This window comes from Lactuca sativa, chromosome 9 (genome assembly GCF_002870075.4).
Source record: "Lactuca sativa cultivar Salinas chromosome 9, Lsat_Salinas_v11, whole genome shotgun sequence".
In the NCBI taxonomy this organism is placed as follows: domain Eukaryota; kingdom Viridiplantae; phylum Streptophyta; class Magnoliopsida; order Asterales; family Asteraceae; genus Lactuca; species Lactuca sativa.
In genome coordinates this window covers 52,123,795-52,141,866 of record NC_056631.2, presented here as the reverse complement: position 1 = coordinate 52,141,866, position 18,072 = coordinate 52,123,795, and the positions used below count along the sequence as shown (strand labels likewise).

The window sequence follows — 18,072 nt, the reverse complement described above, 5'->3', positions numbered from 1 at the left end:
ACCAAATTTTTTTTTAAACCGAACCAATTCTCACCCCCAGGTAAATCACCGACGAATTTTGTATGTTGTATTTGTTTTAATATTAGCTTGAGAAAGTTATGCTAACAAGAAAGAAGATGGTCATGTAAGCTTGGGGGAATGAACAACAGCAGGAAGTCGAGCGGCAGACTATGTGATAGTCGTTTCATGCTTTTCATCTCAGATTAAAGAGACATGTGGATGTGGATGTGGATGTGAATGTGGATTTGGAGTTTGGATTCTTTGGTGTCTTTTGTGTGAGTCTTTTTATATAACACAATTTCGCTATGGATAGACCTCACAATTTTTGATACATGAAACAGGTTTTCTGTGTATGTGTTTTAGAAATTCGTGTTTTGTGTCGAAACAAATTTAAAATTTATGTTTCGTGTCTTACACTATCTGTTTAAACACGAATTAGATTTGTGTTGACACGCGACACGTATATACACATATAAACATGAGACACATGACATGTATAAATGCATATATATATATATATATATATATATATATATATATATATATATATATATATATATACACACACACACACATGTATATATACGTACAAACATGTATATGCATGAATTAAATTCATGTTTATTTATGTATTCATGTAACTCGGTTAAAAACATGTATATTCATGTTGTGTCACATGTCACATGGATTAATTACGTGTCGTGTTTATATTTAATACCCAAGACACGTTTTACAATTCGTGTTATGCTCGTGTTCACCAAATTCGTGTCGTGTAAAAGACACGCACACATGGATTACCAAGTCTACCTATAGGTAGTAACTCAATCCCTTGGAACAAATTTATTCCATCAAGCTCAATGTTATTGGCTTGGATGATGATTATAAATGGAATGCCTATGAAAATAAAGTTTGTGAATGGATTGATGTTCAAATTTCAATGCTTTGTCCTTTTTGTAACTCACACAAAGAGTCTTGATCAACTTCTTCTCAAGTTTGATGGAAGAAAGGACAAAGCACAAAGTCTACACCAATACCTTCAAATGTCAAGTTTGTGTGAGTTACAAAAAGGACAAAGACCGATTCAACATCAATCCCTCCAAATGTACCACCAACTTCTTCCAACAAAGAGACCACATCTATTTGATCACTTTGTAGTACTTGGTGGGACATCTCTATTCTGAGGCATAATTTGGTGGAAGAAACCGACTAATTTCAATACGAACCAACTCAAGTGTTTTGATGCATTGTTACCACGGTGTTCTATCTCTCGGGTGTTCTTTGGTTTTAAAACTTTTTATTTTGTTAATAGTTATATGGTGAAAACTAAGCTCGTTGAAACCAAAATTAGGAACCGTGTTGATCAAGGTCACATATTTATATGAACACAAATTCCATTGTTCTAACATTCATTTTCTCAAGAAACAAGAACTTTGTTTCCTTCACTCAAAGCATGCAAAGCTCTTGAAGAAGGAATCCAACAACATAAGCATATTATAAATTATTCTTCAAAGATTCACAACAAACAAGAACACGAATTGATACAACAACACAAGATCAAAATGGGAGAGCAAACGTTACATGGAGGCCTAATCTCGGTTACAAATAAACTAACAACACTGCAAAAAAGAATATTTACAACTACAAAGACTCTTTTGAGAATTTAGTGGAAGTAACCATAGAGTTCCAAGAAGCAAATGCAAAGTGTCCATGGGTTGATATCGTCCGTTGTGGGGCCCACTAGAGCAACCCTGAAGTATCTAAATGGGAGCAATGCATTGGGCCCTGTAACTGCCCATGAAGCAAACTGCCCAGGCTTGCTTATTGTTTGATCATTCTCATGTACTCTCAAATTTGTCCAATTTTTAGCATCCGATGAACCCTAAGTGTCATAAATATATTGTAACAATCGACTTTTCATATACAAAATTGACATTATAAACAAGATCTTTTCTGTTTTTATGAATGTACCTGAAAATTCCAGTATCTCACAAAAGCCTTTGATCCATCTTGTCTCAAAGTGTAATAGTTGCACATAAGCTGTTTCAAATCAGAAAATAAAATAAGGTTTCCAATATACAAAATACACATACACATTATAATAATATTATAATATCATGTGCACTTTCATTTGAGATAAGTATTAAAGTAAACCTGGTGATCGAGGCCTAGGTCAATCATCCACCATGAACAGTTTTTTCCATCCTCAATGCGGGGCCCAGCAAAAGAAGTTCCCTGTTCCAAGATTACCCTTAGTTTCCATCATATAATTTTGGTTATACCCAGGGGTAAATTAGTCGAATGATCAAAAGATTATACTGATTGTGATACCTGGTAGGTTCGTGAAGCCAAGACCTTAGGATCTGTGTATCTTGAAATAGGATTACTAGCTGTAATGCTGATTTTCTGAGTACAAAAAAAAAAAAAAGAATTATTCAAAGATAATTTAAAATCAATTTTTTTTTCCTTTTTCATATTTAAAAAAATGATCAAAAGATGTAAAATTTTACCTTAGCTAGAACAGGATTAACCCATTGGTGTTTCCCATATGATGTCCCCACATAATATACAACCCCATTGCTATCTCCATCACGTATGTATTGGAGCTCCTTAAAACTCGATTGCCTATGTTGAAACCTTAACAATCGAAAAAATTTAAATTAAAATTACTCAACTTTTGGAAATAAAGATAAAGTTAAATATTAAAATATTCATGTACACATACTTTGGATTATTCCCTGAAGTAGGCAATCCCACTTCCAGAAACCCAATTGCCTCTTTCACCAAATCATGAAAACTCGGGATTTTCATGCTTAGATTGCTACATTCCATCTGAAACAACATTACAAAATCAAAACCCAAAAACATTTCAAAAGACAAAAAAAATCAAGATTTACCTTTTTGAGTAAGAACAAAGGGAACAATGAAAAGCGCACAAGAGGTAACAAGATGTTTAAAGACTGAAGCCTTTTCCCAAAAAGATCTTGTGGAGTCTTAGTAGAAAGCATGTTGTCAACAACTTCCCAATTACATAATTCACTCGGTTGTAGGCCCCACATCAAGATCCCATTAAGAACTCTCTCTTCAGAAGTCACAGTCAAATCCGGATGCTGCAAAACCATGTTTTGTATAAAGACATGTTCATTTCTCAAAATATAGAGAAGCAGCCCACAGTCTTAAAAGTATACCAATAAGATGAACTTGTTTTATACACAAATGAAAACGGAATATAAATTTATATAATAAGTTAAAAAGATTTAGGATTTAAAACCCACCTGTAAAATGTTATAGAAAGTTGATTGATCTAGCAAGATGAAGTCGTTACAAGCCGTTGTACAATAATCAAAATGCATTGTGAATATCCTTTCACATGTTTCTTCTATAAGTTTACATGAAGGGATTGAGGGAATAACTTGAAGAATTAGGCATACAGAACCCTGCAATAAAGTATTATGATTAGATATATAAATAAAAACTCGATTACTTGGCCAAAATTTGTCTTCTTCCTTGTGCATAATACAAAAATTGTTGTTGTAAGACCTTCGTCCACTAGTTGAAAATGAAATTCCATCCCTGCATATAATATATAGACAAGACTAATTAATATTTTATAATTCATTATTTTAAAAATCCATCTCTTTGTTCTCACTACTCCGAATCTCCACTTCCTTGTACTTTTAGAGTAACACTTCAAAACAACGGTGATCAAACAATATATTAACAAAGCAAATATCTCATTAAAAAAAATAAAAATACATTTGTATATATATCATGAAATGAAAAGGGTTCTATCCAAACTACCTCTGAAAGCTGCTCTAAAAGCGTTTTGCAGCAGTCTTGATGAAGGAGCGAAACCCCAAATTGATCTGCTAATAGAAGAAGCTCAAGTAGCAAGATATTGGTATCGACTGTGTTTTCTAAGTTCAATCCTCCATTGTAGAAGTAGTCGATCATGATCTTGAATGCTTTTGGTGATGAGACTTCTTTTAAGCAAATTTCGGAAGATACACTCTCACTCATTCCATTTGTGAACATCTGCTAGTTTAATTATTTTATTAGATACTAGCAATATAAAGCAGAAAGCAGATGAAAAGATTCGCTCACCTTCATAAACGGGAGACTCCACAAACCAAGAACGACTTTATGAGATCGAGCAATAAGACCATGGCCTTCAATGCTAACATCGACATCACTAAACTCGCCTGTTGTGTGAAATTGTTCAAGTCTTTGAACATTCACAGGAAGTCCCAAAGGAAAAGACGCAACACCAGAATGAGGCTGAGAGCTAGGGTATGATAACTCTATGTTCTTTCCTGAATCAAACAGCTTTTTATTCAATTTGAATCTTTCAATCACTTCTTCACATTGTTTCACCAATGAAGTTGCTCCAAATCGTACACTTAGATCCCTCAGAGAGCTCAGTAGCGACTCGGGAATCTATAAAACACACAAGAATTGTTAACGTTTTTTTATAAATTTAAGAGAAAGTAAGTGACTTTCTGTTATAAATGCGTTAAATTTACCTGGGTAAAGCCTGTGTAGATAAACCGAAGAAACGCGTGAAGAACTGGATAAGTAACATCTTTGATTGAGATAAAATCTTGATTTAACAAACTTAAATCAAGATTGTCGACTGCTGCAAGGATCACTTTATGAGCAGGAACAAGTGTTTCCTCGTTACCAACGATGAAATACACATCGGATAACTCCCAATTTTCGAGAAAACTTCCAAGCCCCTGATGATTATCGAAGTTACCGAATTCGTCCCTCAAATCTTCTTCCATATCGTCTTCCCCCTTGTATTCTTCATAATCGACATGCTTCCAAAGTGAAATATGGTTTTGTGTTAATGGAAGCACATTAACATTTCTGTAACCAACGTGTTTATCCCAACTACTAAGTCCGACATACTGAACACTGCAATTGGGTTTTGTGTCAAGCCATTGAAACACGAGATTCTGAAAAGGGTACCTTCCTTTTCCAATGCTAATCAACCCATCACAGATACTTATCCAATAACTTTGAAATGCTGAAGAACAACATAAACCTAAACCTGCTTCATCGACTGTGGTGATTCCATCTACTTCAATCTTTAGCCTTCGGTTTCTATGACTACCTATGATTACTGTATAATGAGGACTGTTGTCTCTTTTGTAATGGTAGTGTTGACTACCTAATTGTTCTCGGAAAACTACAGTGACGTCATTGTGAGCAAATGCTTCAAATGCGACACACCCTCTTCCAGCTTCTTTAAATCTCAAATCATCACGCCAGGCGCATTCGAAGGGTGCAACTGTTAGAAACTTCTTCTGTTTCTTCTCCATTTTTTTGTGACGAATCTTTGAATTACTTGATGATTATGCTACGATACCTATTGAATAAACTAGAAGAAATGTAAGTGGTGATCAAGATTGAAGAACAAGTGACAGAAAGAATTAAAATATGGGGGTTACCTATCCACTCAAATAAACAATGCGTTTTAAAACATATAAGAATCGAGAAAAGGACAACAGACTTTACAAGAATCAAGGTTTGGTATGAATCATGATGGCATCAGATGCTCACTTATCCTCAGGAATAAATAATTGGGTTTGAACTTTGAAATATCTTTGATTCTTTTAAGGGAAAACTACAGGATATGATCAAGGAAAGCACTAGAAGCCAATTTTATCTGACTAAGAACGAAGTCATACTCCATTCAGCATGATGCATAAAGGAATCAACTTGTTCCACTTTTACATCATACACCACAATTTCGGCAACTTTCACCATCAATCACAATAAATATCTGAATCATTAGTAGCCTCAAGTTGAGCTCAAAAGATCTCGAGAAACGACAACCGATGATGGTGAGAACAACATACGAATAATAAAACCGAATAAACAAGATCCAGAGAAGAAACCCACATCGAGAATGTTGAAATAAGATCAGATTAATGAATAATAAAACAGAAGTTACCTGATTCGGTACTCTTTCATCGGAATATGATAAACCCAGAAGGATAATACCTAACGAATCTTCCCCAATTGAAGCGAGCACCGGAAAATCAAGAAAGATGTTTGATCGGAAATCTTTTTCTGATTAGATTTGGGTGAAGACGTGGCAATCACGGCGGAGATACGTTTAGAGCTGGCAATAATTGATTGACGTGTGACTTTTTTCTAATAAGATCTGTCTCTTCTTAACTCAGTCGCTCTCCTCTCCCCACCAATAAAGTCGGCACCCATAAAGTCTCTCCATCAAACAAAAAGATTGGAAAAATCAAATGTAGAAAATCATATTTTTTGCTCTATTAGGTAAAGATGACTTTTTTTGTCCTTTAACTTCTGTTATTTTCAGTTTTATCACGGAACATAAGATTTTTTATGCATTAATTTTTGTTAAAATTTTCCATCATACAAATACAAAGTATACAACTATTTCCGGTTTCGGTAAAATATATTTTGGAATTTTAAAAGCTTTCCTCTCGTACTTTTGTCTTTGAGTATCTCAAATATAGCTTTGTATAAAAAAATTTAGACAAAATTGTAAAAATGGTCCTGTGGTTGGCAAAATTCTGTAATTTTGGTCCAAAATGAAATGTTGGTGCACCACTATCCTAATTTTAAATATCTTGTGTGGTTTTGGTCCCTTTAGTTAACATTTTAGTGTGTTTTTAGTCCAGACCCAACCTGAAATGACGAATATGCCATTCTGATACATTTTTTATATTTTTTGTATTTAATTTAATGTATTATTATTATTAAACATTCTCTCTCTCTCTCTCTCTCTCTCTCATATTAACCCACTATGAAACAGTTCTTGGATTTGGAAACCTAAGATCGTGATCCCAATTTCCGGCCATCTACACTCCTATCAAACCATTACCCAACACCACCCTCTCCTAAATATGGTCCACCGAGATCGACGTTAGCCAAAAATGAAGTGTAATTGAAGTAACTGAACTGATCGGTGCCGGGGACATGACCAGAGAGGTTGTTGTAGGAGAAATCGACAGATGTTAAGTTTTGCATTGACGCTACGAATGTTGGAATGCTTCTGATGAGATGATTAGGAGAGACGTTAAGTAATTTAGAATGTGCATGCCTATGATTTCTATTGGGATTTCGCCAGAAAGCTAGTTACGGCTAAGACTGACATATGTTAAAAGTTTACATTGGCTGATTTCAGGAGCGATTTCATCGGATAAACTGTTGTGGCTAAAATCGATCTTGGATAGTTGCTGTAGTTTGCCTATTTCGTCGGGAATGTTCTCGGTAAACTTGTTACCATCAAGTAAAAGCTTCTACACACCAGAAAATTGACCGAGATTCGTTGAAACATAATCTGTCACCGGGAATTCACCAGATAGAAGATTGTTCTGAAGTTCAACCTGTGAGAGATGAGGCAAACTGAAAAGCCCTTTTGGAATCGACCCATTGAGGAAATTTTCTCCCATTCGAATTTGATTCGGTGATTGGCATTCACCAAGAGACTCCGAAATTGGATGATAAAATTAGGGTTTCTGATGAGGTGTTTGTGCGAAATGAAGTTAATGATGATGAAATTGAAGAATAATGGGATCTGAAGACGATGAAGGAGTTCATTGATATAGAATTGGTCCTTTTTCTTTCTTTAAGTATTTGTATCTTATAACAACAATCGGAGGTTTAAAGTATGTTGATGTTGTTATTGATAAAAAAAAAGTTTTGTTTTTCTTGGTGAGCAATGTGGAATTGGGTTCTAATGGTGACGGGACGATGAAGGTGAACGTCAAAGGTGATGATGGTGCTAGTGTTGATGGGTTATTGGTGAGGAACAGAGGAAAGGAATCGTGAAAGAGAGTTTGGAACCAGTTGATGGGTTTTTATCTGGAGAGAGAGAGAGAGAGAGAGAGAGAGAGAGAGATAGATTTCTCAATTTTAATTAATGAAAAACATTTGATTAAATACAAAAACAAAATTAAAAAAACAAATATAAGGGTATAATAGTCTTTTTATGTTGATAGGGACCAAAAACAATAGAAAGATTCAATTGCGGACCAGTGGTGCACCAACATTTCGTTTTGGATCAAAACTGCAGAATTTTATCAACCACAGGGACCATTTTTGCAATTTTGTCAATTTTTTATTAGCTTAAAAAGGTTTTTTTTAGGAAAATTGAATAATCTAACATTTATATACGACCATTTTAATAAAATAATCAATTTTTTTTTTGGTAAAATGACCACATGCTCCAGAACATTGCATTTCGGAGTAGGGGTATCCGTTCTGAAGATCGTATTCCGTAGATGCATTTCGGACCTTGCATTTCGGATTAAAACCTCAATTTTCGTCTCCTATATATATATATATATATATATATATATATGTGTGTGTGTGTGTGTGTGTGTGTGTGTGTGTGTGTGTGTGTGTGTGTGTCTGCATATGCTTAGAACCTTACATTCACAACCTTAGGCAAACCAAGTAATCGTAATTATCTCTTATAACTGCTTTAAAATTAGTTTTTTCAGAGAGTGAGCATGAAGAAAGTTTTAACAAACTACATGTTTACCTTTACAACCTTAGACGAATCAACCCACATACTTACACTCACATCAAAATTGATTTGATAAATCGTTTCGAAGCTTGTTTTGTGGCTATTGGATGGGTGATATATTTGTTTTCCACGTTTTCTATTGTTTCTTTAAAATGGATAATGTTTCTACATATAAACTAATTGGTTTGTGTTCCCAAAAAAATACAGGTTCATGCATTCATAGGCTGTTTCTTGTCTTTCATCTTTATAGACAGTGTCTGTCTTAGAGGTGACTACCTAAAATAATGTTTATAGTGGTGGCTATGGACGGGAACAACTAGACCCTCCCTATAGCATTTGGTCTGGCAGTGGAAAATAATCTCTACTGTTGTACCTGGTTCCTGATGAGGTTAAAAGAAACTCTCAAACAGGATAGGGAAATATCGTTCATAACCAATATGGACGATGTCGTTAGTTCTTGCATAGATCATGTATTCCCTGATTTTTATCATGGCTATACTTCTAAAAGTGTGTTCAAATATATGCACACAAGAGGCATCTCCGATAGAACATTAGAACATTTTTTCTGGATGACAACCAACTCATATATTGTGTCTAATTTTGAAGAAAACTTTCGTTGGCTAAACCCTGATGCACGTGAAGTGCTTGCCAACATCGGTCATGTGAAATGGGCAAAAGCCTATTTCCCTAACATCCGTTGGAATGTAATCAACATTGATGTTCCCAAAAAAAAAATTGGTGTCAGCAGTAAATCAGCGCAATGTACCGATTATAACGCTTACCGAGAAAATTCGTGACTACATTCAACGGACTTTCGTTGAACCAATTTAATGGAAGGTAAAATATCGGGTGCAATATTAAATTATTTAATTGTTTGTACAAGAACCTTATTTGATCATATTTACTTTTCATGGAGGTTAACTACCGTACTCACCCCGTATGTTGAAATGGTGCTTCATAAAAGGATGCAAAAGTCTGTTCAGTGACAAGCAACAAAGATTCCACCAAAGATCCTGTTTCCATTCCCGCCCGACATTTATCGAGTTTTTATTTTAAAAAATCTTGTGTTGTAGATCTGAACTGTCATACATGTTCATGTGGGACATGGTGCAGTATAGTATAACATGCGACCATGCTATTGCGACATCACATCGTTCGAACATCCATGAATTACCTGATATGGTTCAGATATATTACCAGGGTGATGTGTTTCAGACTGCCTACCAGACATAAACCGTGCACCCTCTTCCCCCTCCATCAAAATGGGAAACATCAGACCCTTTAATGGTTGTTTTATTGCCAATATAATTGCAATTAATTTTGTTTGTAATTGATTTGTAGTGTCTAAGCGAAAATATTATTATTTCCCTAATATTTGTTACACATTACAAAAATAGAAAAAAACACAATTTACAAGTACCATAGTAATAATAACAAAGAAGCAAACATTACATATTACATAGATTAATTAATAAGCATTACATAAACTTAGTTGATGAACACAAAGCTTACAGCTTGTACACAACAATTTAAAAAAGAAAATTCAACTACAAATTAACTCTATCTTCAAGTGCAAATTTTGGGTTTCAATCTTCTTCTTCGATCGAACTAAGTTACAGATTATTAACAAGTTATTGTCTTTTGTTTTGTCAACCCAACAGATAAACTCGGACTGTGGCCCCTGAAAATTTAATATCAAACACATGATGCATATTGTGTAAATTAATATTAATTCAAAGAAAATTAATGAAAGGATAACCCACATACCTCTTTAGGATAAGCGTAAAATAGCCATCCAGGGTTATTTCTAGTCGTTCATGTCCTTATAATACCTTGAGAGCCACAATCGCAGTATGTCATTTGTTTGGATTGTTAGAAATGAATTTGTAGTAGTAAATTAAACAACGTAAAGAGTTTGGACGCTTGAATTCCTTTATATATTGGATTTTACTAAAGCCATAGATTCTTGACACTATTCCGGAACCACATTCCAGAATTGTTATTTCGGACCCTCGTTCCGAACATTGCTTTTAGACCTTAAAATGCACTTAGCATGCATCCCCATAGGCTTTAACCCCGTATTCATAGCTTGTACTATGTGTAGTCATTCGGAACAGTAATTGTCGTAGATTCCTTACACTATGTGTAGTCATTCTGAACAGTAAATGTCATAGATTCCTGAAAGTTTGTGTAATCATTCCAAACAATAAATGTCATAGATTACTGAAAGTATTTGTAGTCATTCCGAACAGTAAATGTCATAGATTCCTTAAACTATTTTAGACCCTCATTCTTGAACCACATTCTGGAGCGATATTCCAGAATTGCTATTTTGGCCCCGTGTTCTGGACATTGCTTTTAGACCTTAAAATGCAACTAGCATGCATCTTCAACGTAGAAAAAAAAATTGGAATGAGTTCATCTTACGGTGGTGTTTAGCATTGTAAAGAGAAAGATTGTTATGTTTGTTCAGATAGTAACCTGTTTCCGGAAGGCCCAAATTTCCCACTTCCGGATAAAATGTATGATGACATTTTCCAAGCTATGAAGGTTGCTGGAGAAGCAAAGGAAAGAGACTCTGAAAGAAGTCACATACTAAATCAATGTGCAGACGATCTAGCGGAACAAGTAAATGAAAAAGAAAAATGGGTTGTTGAAGCTATGAAGGAAGTGAAACAAGCTAAGAAGTGGATTGAAGATGCAAATGCGGAGATTGATAAGCTTGATGCAAAACGGGGCCGTCTAACAAATATTGTTAGAATTAAAGGATATTTTATTGACCTTAAACAAAATATGTATCCCTTATAATATACTAATTTTTGGAAACCAATCTAAGTATGTATTAGGATTTACAATGCTCTTTGCAATAATGTTAATGAAAAAATTGTCATTTTAGATAATCCTACCGTTCCTTTTACAAAATTCAGTTTTAAAAGAGATTACAATATCCATATTTAAAATTAGATTACATTTATGTCCATAAATGGGAACTTGCATCCGATTCAAGCTAGCAGTGTCTACATAATTTTCAAACAATTTCATGTAGGTCTCAATTAGTTTGAACCCATTATCAGTCAATTTGACTTGATTTTCTATTATTGGAGTTGTCCTACATGTTTATTTGATGATGCCCATTGTGTTCACAAATTGCTGTATATCTTTATACAGGGTAATGAGGAGCATTTGCATGCTATACAATGCTACTTTTCTCCTCTCCTCAGCCGCTGAAAGCGGTAATGGGATTTCCAGTATTACCATTCATTGTTTCACACGTTGATAAACACAAATCGTTTCAAATGCAGCCGTATCAACAAGACGTCGTTGCTTATCTTCAAGACATGGTATAACATATTCTATAGGCAACTCTTCTTCATCATTCAAGTCACTGGATGTTGGAGACCGAAAATAAAATATATTAATATACACATTAAAAACCAATGTGCATAAAAGTGTCTAATAATAATAAACCCAACTTGCTGAAACATATCCATAACAAAAATAACATAATTACAACTAGTCTATTATAATAGGTTTGTCTGTACTTGTTCCAATCCCATCTTTCGAAGGTATATATGCTTTCAATTTAAGTTTTAACACCCTTTCTGTTTTCTTTCTTAATTGTATAAGTGTCTTTGTTGGTTTATTTTTTATTTTATTTTGTAACTCGACATCTTGGTCTTTTATTTCCAAAAACAAAATTCCAATAATATTTTAATACATTACCATAAAAATAAATTAAAATTATAATTTTTTTCGATTTTACCTTTATTAGTCACAATTCTGAAAGCTCTTGTAAATGGAATACAACTTCGTCTTCCATAAAACTCAATTTTTTAATAACATCCACACAAACTCTTCTTTCGACTAACATGGATTATTAAAAAATATTTAGAAAAAAAATGATAAGTATAGGTATTCCTGATTGATATTCCAAAACATCATTCCAGAATAGTTCATCGGTTTCCGGACCACATTATTCGTGTTCTGGACTTACAGTATCATTTCGGAATCCCTACAATACCTATTTTCGGAGTAAATGAACCGGTCTGAAACATACTACAAGGTACTTAGTAACTTAAAGAGTAGGACTTACATGGTTTGATGAATCCATGCTGAAAATTAGGTCTCAAATGCGGGCAGATCGTGCTTCGGATTTGCAAATTCTGAAACGCGTATTCAGGATTTTTGTATGTGGGACCCATATATATATATATATATATATATATATATATATATATATATATATATATATATATATAGATATAGATATTAGGTTTAAATCCATGGAAACCACGGTTGAGAAATAGAAAACACTATTGATAATTTCAAATCGAAATCAATAATCATAAATTTGTAAACACTTATTTTTATACAAAGTTTGATGTTTTTTACATAACTTTATCATCCTTATTTTATAGTAATATCTAATGTGGTTTGAAAATATGAGCAATATTCTTTAAGTCTAGATTACTAATGTTAAAATGATCATTTCGCATAATGGGTTTAAAATGAAATTAGGATGTTATTAAAGATTAAAAATCATACTACGTTGCAAATATGGTTGAAAAGAAATAAGATGCTATTATTGGTCAAAAGTGAAAGTAGTGTAACATCCCGACTCCCATGTATAAAATTAAATAATTTTATATTCATTTTGACAGGACAACTCTACGATTTGGAGGCCCCAACTCGTCGAATAGAAATTGAGATAGTCGCGCGGGTTTTAGAGTCAACTCGATGAGTTGGAGGACCCAACTTGACGAGTAGGAGCTGAGCGAGAAAACCCTAATTTTCAGGGTTTGCACCTTATTTAAAGGACCTTAAGTCCTTTACCCGGCCTCCCTCATCACCTTAACACCTTGAGAGAAACCTCAATCGAGTTGTTATCATCTGAGAGAGAGAGAGAGAGAGAGAGAGAGAGAAAGAAAGAAAGAAAGAAAGAAAGAAAGAAAGAAAGTGAGAGCCTAAGAGTGTGTGTTTTGGTGCATTCTTTGAAGGAGCTTGAGAAGCAAAAAGGCTTGGAAGGTGAAGGAGTCCCTAGATCCGACATTCTTTCAGTGTTAGCGGTCATTTGGAGGTAAAAAGCCACTAACTTGATTGTTAGATCTCTCCATTAGAGAGTTATGGCCATTCCTAGCATTTCCCTTGGATCCTTATTGGCTTTGAGCTTAATTGAAGCTAAGACTTCAGATCTGGACATTATTAGGCCCTTTAGGCCTAAGGACTCGAGCTTTATCCAGTTTTGGCCAACTTCCATACCTTAAAACCTTTGTTGAGCATTGGTTTGGCAAACTTAGCCCTAGATGTCATGCATGGAAGTAAAGCTTGCAGCTTTACGTGTTAATTCGGCCTTGGAAGGCTATATCTAGAGTTTGGGGCCTTAGCCTTTCTTAAAAACGTCTAAATGAGAGAATGGCTTGAAGGAACTAGACGAGTTGGTTTGGGTTTTCCCCGATAGCTTGGACGCGTTACAAACTTAACGAGTTGGTGAGACAAATCGGCGGGTTGAGTTGGATTTTCCTAATTTTTCAGATGAACGAAGGAACTCAACGAGTTGGGTCAACATGGACTGTTGACTTGAGGGTTGACTTTCATTGACTTTTAGGGTTTGGTCAAGTTATGGACTTAGGAGACCATGGAGAGGTAAAATGCTATTTCACCCTTTCTGAGAGTTAGTAAAGGAATAGTCGAACATCCTTTGAGTTGTTATTATAAATTGTTAATTAGAGATGATTATGATATATGTAGGCAAATTCTAGACCTACCGTTGCGTACGAGACATACTTGCTTACTTACGAGATGAGTCTTCTCACTATACTTACCTAAGTGGTAATACTGTGTGACCCGAGGGTCTTATTTGAGTTATTGACCGAAGGGTCTTATGTGCTTATACTAAGTTATGTGATATCATGCATTTTGTCTTTGTGATTTATGTTGTATATTACTTTTGTGCCTTATTGAGTTAGGACCGGAGGGTCCAAACTGAGTTGTGAGACCGAAGGGTCTTCACTGAGATACCGGACCGGAGAGTCCGACCCGAGCTGTGAGACTGGAGGGTCCTTATCGAGATATAGCCATGAGAGGCTAATTATTTGTGCGTGCTATTTTGGGGAACTCACTAAGCTTCGTGCTTACAGTGTTGTGTGAAATGTGTTTCAGGTACCTCTCAGGATCGCGGGAAGGCGCCGGCATGATTGTACACACCAGCTAGAGATTATGTTTTGATGATTTTGGGATATTGTCAAACATTTTATTGTCTTGTGTTTTGAACAACTTATAAACTTGGGTTTGAGAAATGCGAAACTGTGTTTTGTATGGTTTTAAAAATGATTTTTTTTGAAAATTTAGAGTGTTACAAGTAGACTGTCATTATAGGTTAATAGTGAAAGTATGTTGTTATTATGGATTAATAAATGAAAGTAGGTTGCTATTATGGGCTATAACTGAAAGCGAGATGCTATTATTATTACGAATCTTTACGATGCTAGATTTTTTGTTTGCAGAAATATGAGAAAACACCTAACCATTTAACAATGACATTAAAAACTTCCAAAAAAATTATAGAAACATGTTTTTTGAATTGTAGTAAAATTTGTAAATTACACTAAATTAGAACAATTTATAACTGTTAAAAATAGAAAGTGCACAAAAGAAGAAAAAATAGAATAATTTAAAACAATAGCTTCCATCACAACTTCCACCTATGCTTAGAACAAACCCAAATGCATCTTTCAAGAAACGACTGTTTGGGGTATTTTTCGTTACGTGTCCAATGTTTGTTTGGACATTAATTCTAGGTACCGTGAAATCATTTTTTAGATGACCTAAACTTAACTTAATTATGAAAAATCAAACTCACAGTTATTAGGTTCCTATGAATAATAAATAAACTTGTAATTATAAATAAGTAAATTTCATATTTTGAAGGAGATCAACCTATTAGATATAAATCTTTTATAATGAATATTAAATTGAGATCTTCTACAGGTAAATCAATATGCAATAGTGGTGATGGAAGATTTTTCAATATACATGATAGAATTGTCCAAGACAATTAAGAGAATTTGATATGCCAAACCCATTTGCAATTTAATCTACAAAAATAGAAACCAAAGTACTTAAGACAATGTTGTACTTACTTGGAGGAATGGAACAATGAGAATATCTTTTGATGCTATTAGGAACAAATTGCACTCTTAAATTTGAGTTGCCTATTACATACTATTAATATTCCAATGAGTAACATATTCTTCCAACACTTGTGGCTCTAAAATTTCCATGTCTAACTGATTCGCACCCTCTTTTCATTACTAATACTACATTGTGGTTGCTTGAAATGACTAAGATGCCCCTAATCATCATCTTCTACCCTTGAACCATTAAACTCAAAAGATAGGATTTTGAATAGAAAAAATATATGAGTGAACAGGAAAATTATGTACTACATATGGAAAGCATGGTTGAAATCTTAAATTGTCATATTATATATATCCACAAAAACATCATAGCCAAAAGGCTCTTTTAACCCCAATAGAACAATAGGAGTACATGATGAATTGGAGTCGTTATTGAAGGATGTCGTAGAACGGGTATCCCATGCTTAAGGTGTAAGTTGATAACTGCACCGCAAAAAGTAATTTTGGATAATAATCACAATAATTATACAATGTTCAAATATAACTTCTCTATAGTTTTGTATTATGAGATTAATTATGTATGAGAATTACCAGAAGCTTTGGAAGCATGAAAGACTTCATAATGCATTCATTTCCCAAATTTCCAAGAGGAAACCGTAAATTTTCTAACAAAATTTTCATTTTAAAGTCACATAATTCTCATAAAACATTTCACAAAAATCACATTTATTTAATTTACAAAACGGAACGCCATAATTGTTTGATTAATAATCCAACATCCTCAAAACATAACTCTCTCTCTCTCTCTCTCTCTCTCTCGTGTGTACAATCAAGTCGGCGCCTTCCTGTGATCCTGACAAGAACCTGAAACACATATCACATAACACAGTAAGCACGAAGCTTAGTGAGTTCCCCAAAATATCACATATATCTCATTAGCCACTCATGGCTATACTCAGATAAGACCCTCCGGTCAATGTGTCTCAGTGGGACCCTCCGACCCTAACTCAGTAAGCTCAGAATAATACACGACATAAATCACGAAGACATAATGCAGGCTATCACAATACTCAATATAAGCACATAGGACCCTCTGGTCACACAAATGTTACCACTCTAGGTAAAGTATAGTGAGAAGACTCACCTCAGATGATGAACAACTCCTATAGATGCTGCTACTGCACCGACCTCTAACACTGGACCAAAATCCACAATTATCCAAAAGTCAGTGACTTTAAGCCTTTGCATGGCTGATAAAGTCACAAACACCCAAAACTCTCATTCTCTTATCTAAAAATGCCTGTATCTCATGCATGGGTTGATTTAAACGTCCATGTCTTGATTTTTATGAGTCAACACCACTTAAGATACTCAAAGGAGCTGCTAATAAAATTTGGAGCTCAATATCTCATAAAGTCTCTAACTTCGGGACTAAAACCCTAAAATACACTAAAATGATGCACAAATCAAAAGAGTGAGAAAGCTTTGAGCTTTATACCTCAACATGAAGCTTCCAACTCAAATAAGCTCAGATCCAAAGCCTGGAATCCCACTCCTTCTTCTTCAAGGCTCCTTCTTCACTCCAAAGAAACACAAGATCACTCAATAGCTCACAATGGAGACACAAGCTCAATGGATGAGTATTTAGGTTTTGAGAGGGTTGATTGCCTGAGGATGGTGGCTAGTAATGAGGTCATCCTATTCTTTATATAGGGACACCCCCCTCATTTAGGTTTTTCACTCTGTGCCTAGTACGCCCAGCGTACTAGGTGGCTCCGCTTAAAAGTCACGCACATGATTATGCTAAGCTTACACACACATATGCCCAACGTACTCAACTTCCACCTTTCTCAAATAAGGGACGTAACCTGCTAAAGCTTCAAGCTTCCATAGTTTCCTCGAAATAACTTATTTTCCAATGAACCTCATATCTACGGAAAGGTGATGAGAAGCCCTACGCTTCTATTAACTTCTCGCAACCCCGAGGCTTCCTCATGCCCAGGTTGCAGCCCACGAACCTTAATCACAGATGATCCGAAATAGGATGTTACAATTCTCCCCCACTCGATTTAGATTTCGCCCTCGAAATTGCTCCTTATCAACACATAGATCGAACCTAGTAACCCGAGAAGCACCACCGAAAGGACCTCATATTATACAACAATCTCTTCCAAAGACACATGAACCCAACAGGAATTCCTGACCCCAAAGAAGGACAGACCCTCCTACCGCTCCGGTACTCAACCTGTCTCTCCAGGACTTGAAAACTCTTAGTGGTCTGTCTCCCTGCCAGACCACCCTCACAAAATATCATCATGTCAATCACCCATTGAATAACAGAATCTAAGAACACTCTACCAATTCTGATTCACTGATCGATCCCGGTCATAAATCAAAAGAAACGGAAGGCACATACCCCAA

The 18,072-nt window shown here is 35.0% G+C and overlaps 1 protein-coding gene across 2 annotated transcripts; it reads right to left on the bottom strand.

Moving 5' to 3' along the window:
* Positions 1-1,470: 1,470 nt before the first annotated feature.
* LOC111921231 (BTB/POZ domain-containing protein At2g30600) lies at positions 1,471-6,172 on the bottom strand. 2 transcript variants are annotated; one of them, XM_023916804.3, is made up of 12 exons: positions 5,957-6,172; positions 4,521-5,368; positions 4,102-4,434; positions 3,799-4,032; positions 3,273-3,434; positions 2,895-3,107; positions 2,723-2,829; positions 2,508-2,634; positions 2,329-2,403; positions 2,152-2,232; positions 1,969-2,037; positions 1,471-1,879 (listed from the first exon to the last, which is right to left on the bottom strand). In XM_023916804.3, exons 2-12 carry the CDS (start codon positions 5,319-5,321, stop codon positions 1,661-1,663), a joined length of 2,421 nt encoding a protein of 806 aa, XP_023772572.1. In that variant the 5' UTR covers positions 5,322-5,368; positions 5,957-6,172; the 3' UTR covers positions 1,471-1,660. The 2 variants fall into 2 exon arrangements, with proteins under 2 accessions (XP_023772572.1, XP_023772574.1); XM_023916806.3 differs by lacking the exon at positions 5,957-6,172 and adding an exon at positions 5,451-5,586.
* Between the last annotated feature and the right edge of the window lie 11,900 nt (positions 6,173-18,072).

Excerpts from the sequence above, each read along its gene's own strand:
- LOC111921231 (XM_023916804.3), bottom strand. The coding sequence starts at position 5,321 with ATGGAGAAGAAACAGAAGAAGTTTCTAACAGTTGCACCCTTCGAATGC. Across the intron at positions 4,435-4,520 it reads TCTACACAGGCTTTACCCAG|ATTCCCGAGTCGCTACTGAG; the intron begins GTAAATTTAACG and ends TGTGTTTTATAG. Across the intron at positions 4,033-4,101 it reads GGAGTCTCCCGTTTATGAAG|ATGTTCACAAATGGAATGAG; the intron begins GTGAGCGAATCT and ends TTAAACTAGCAG.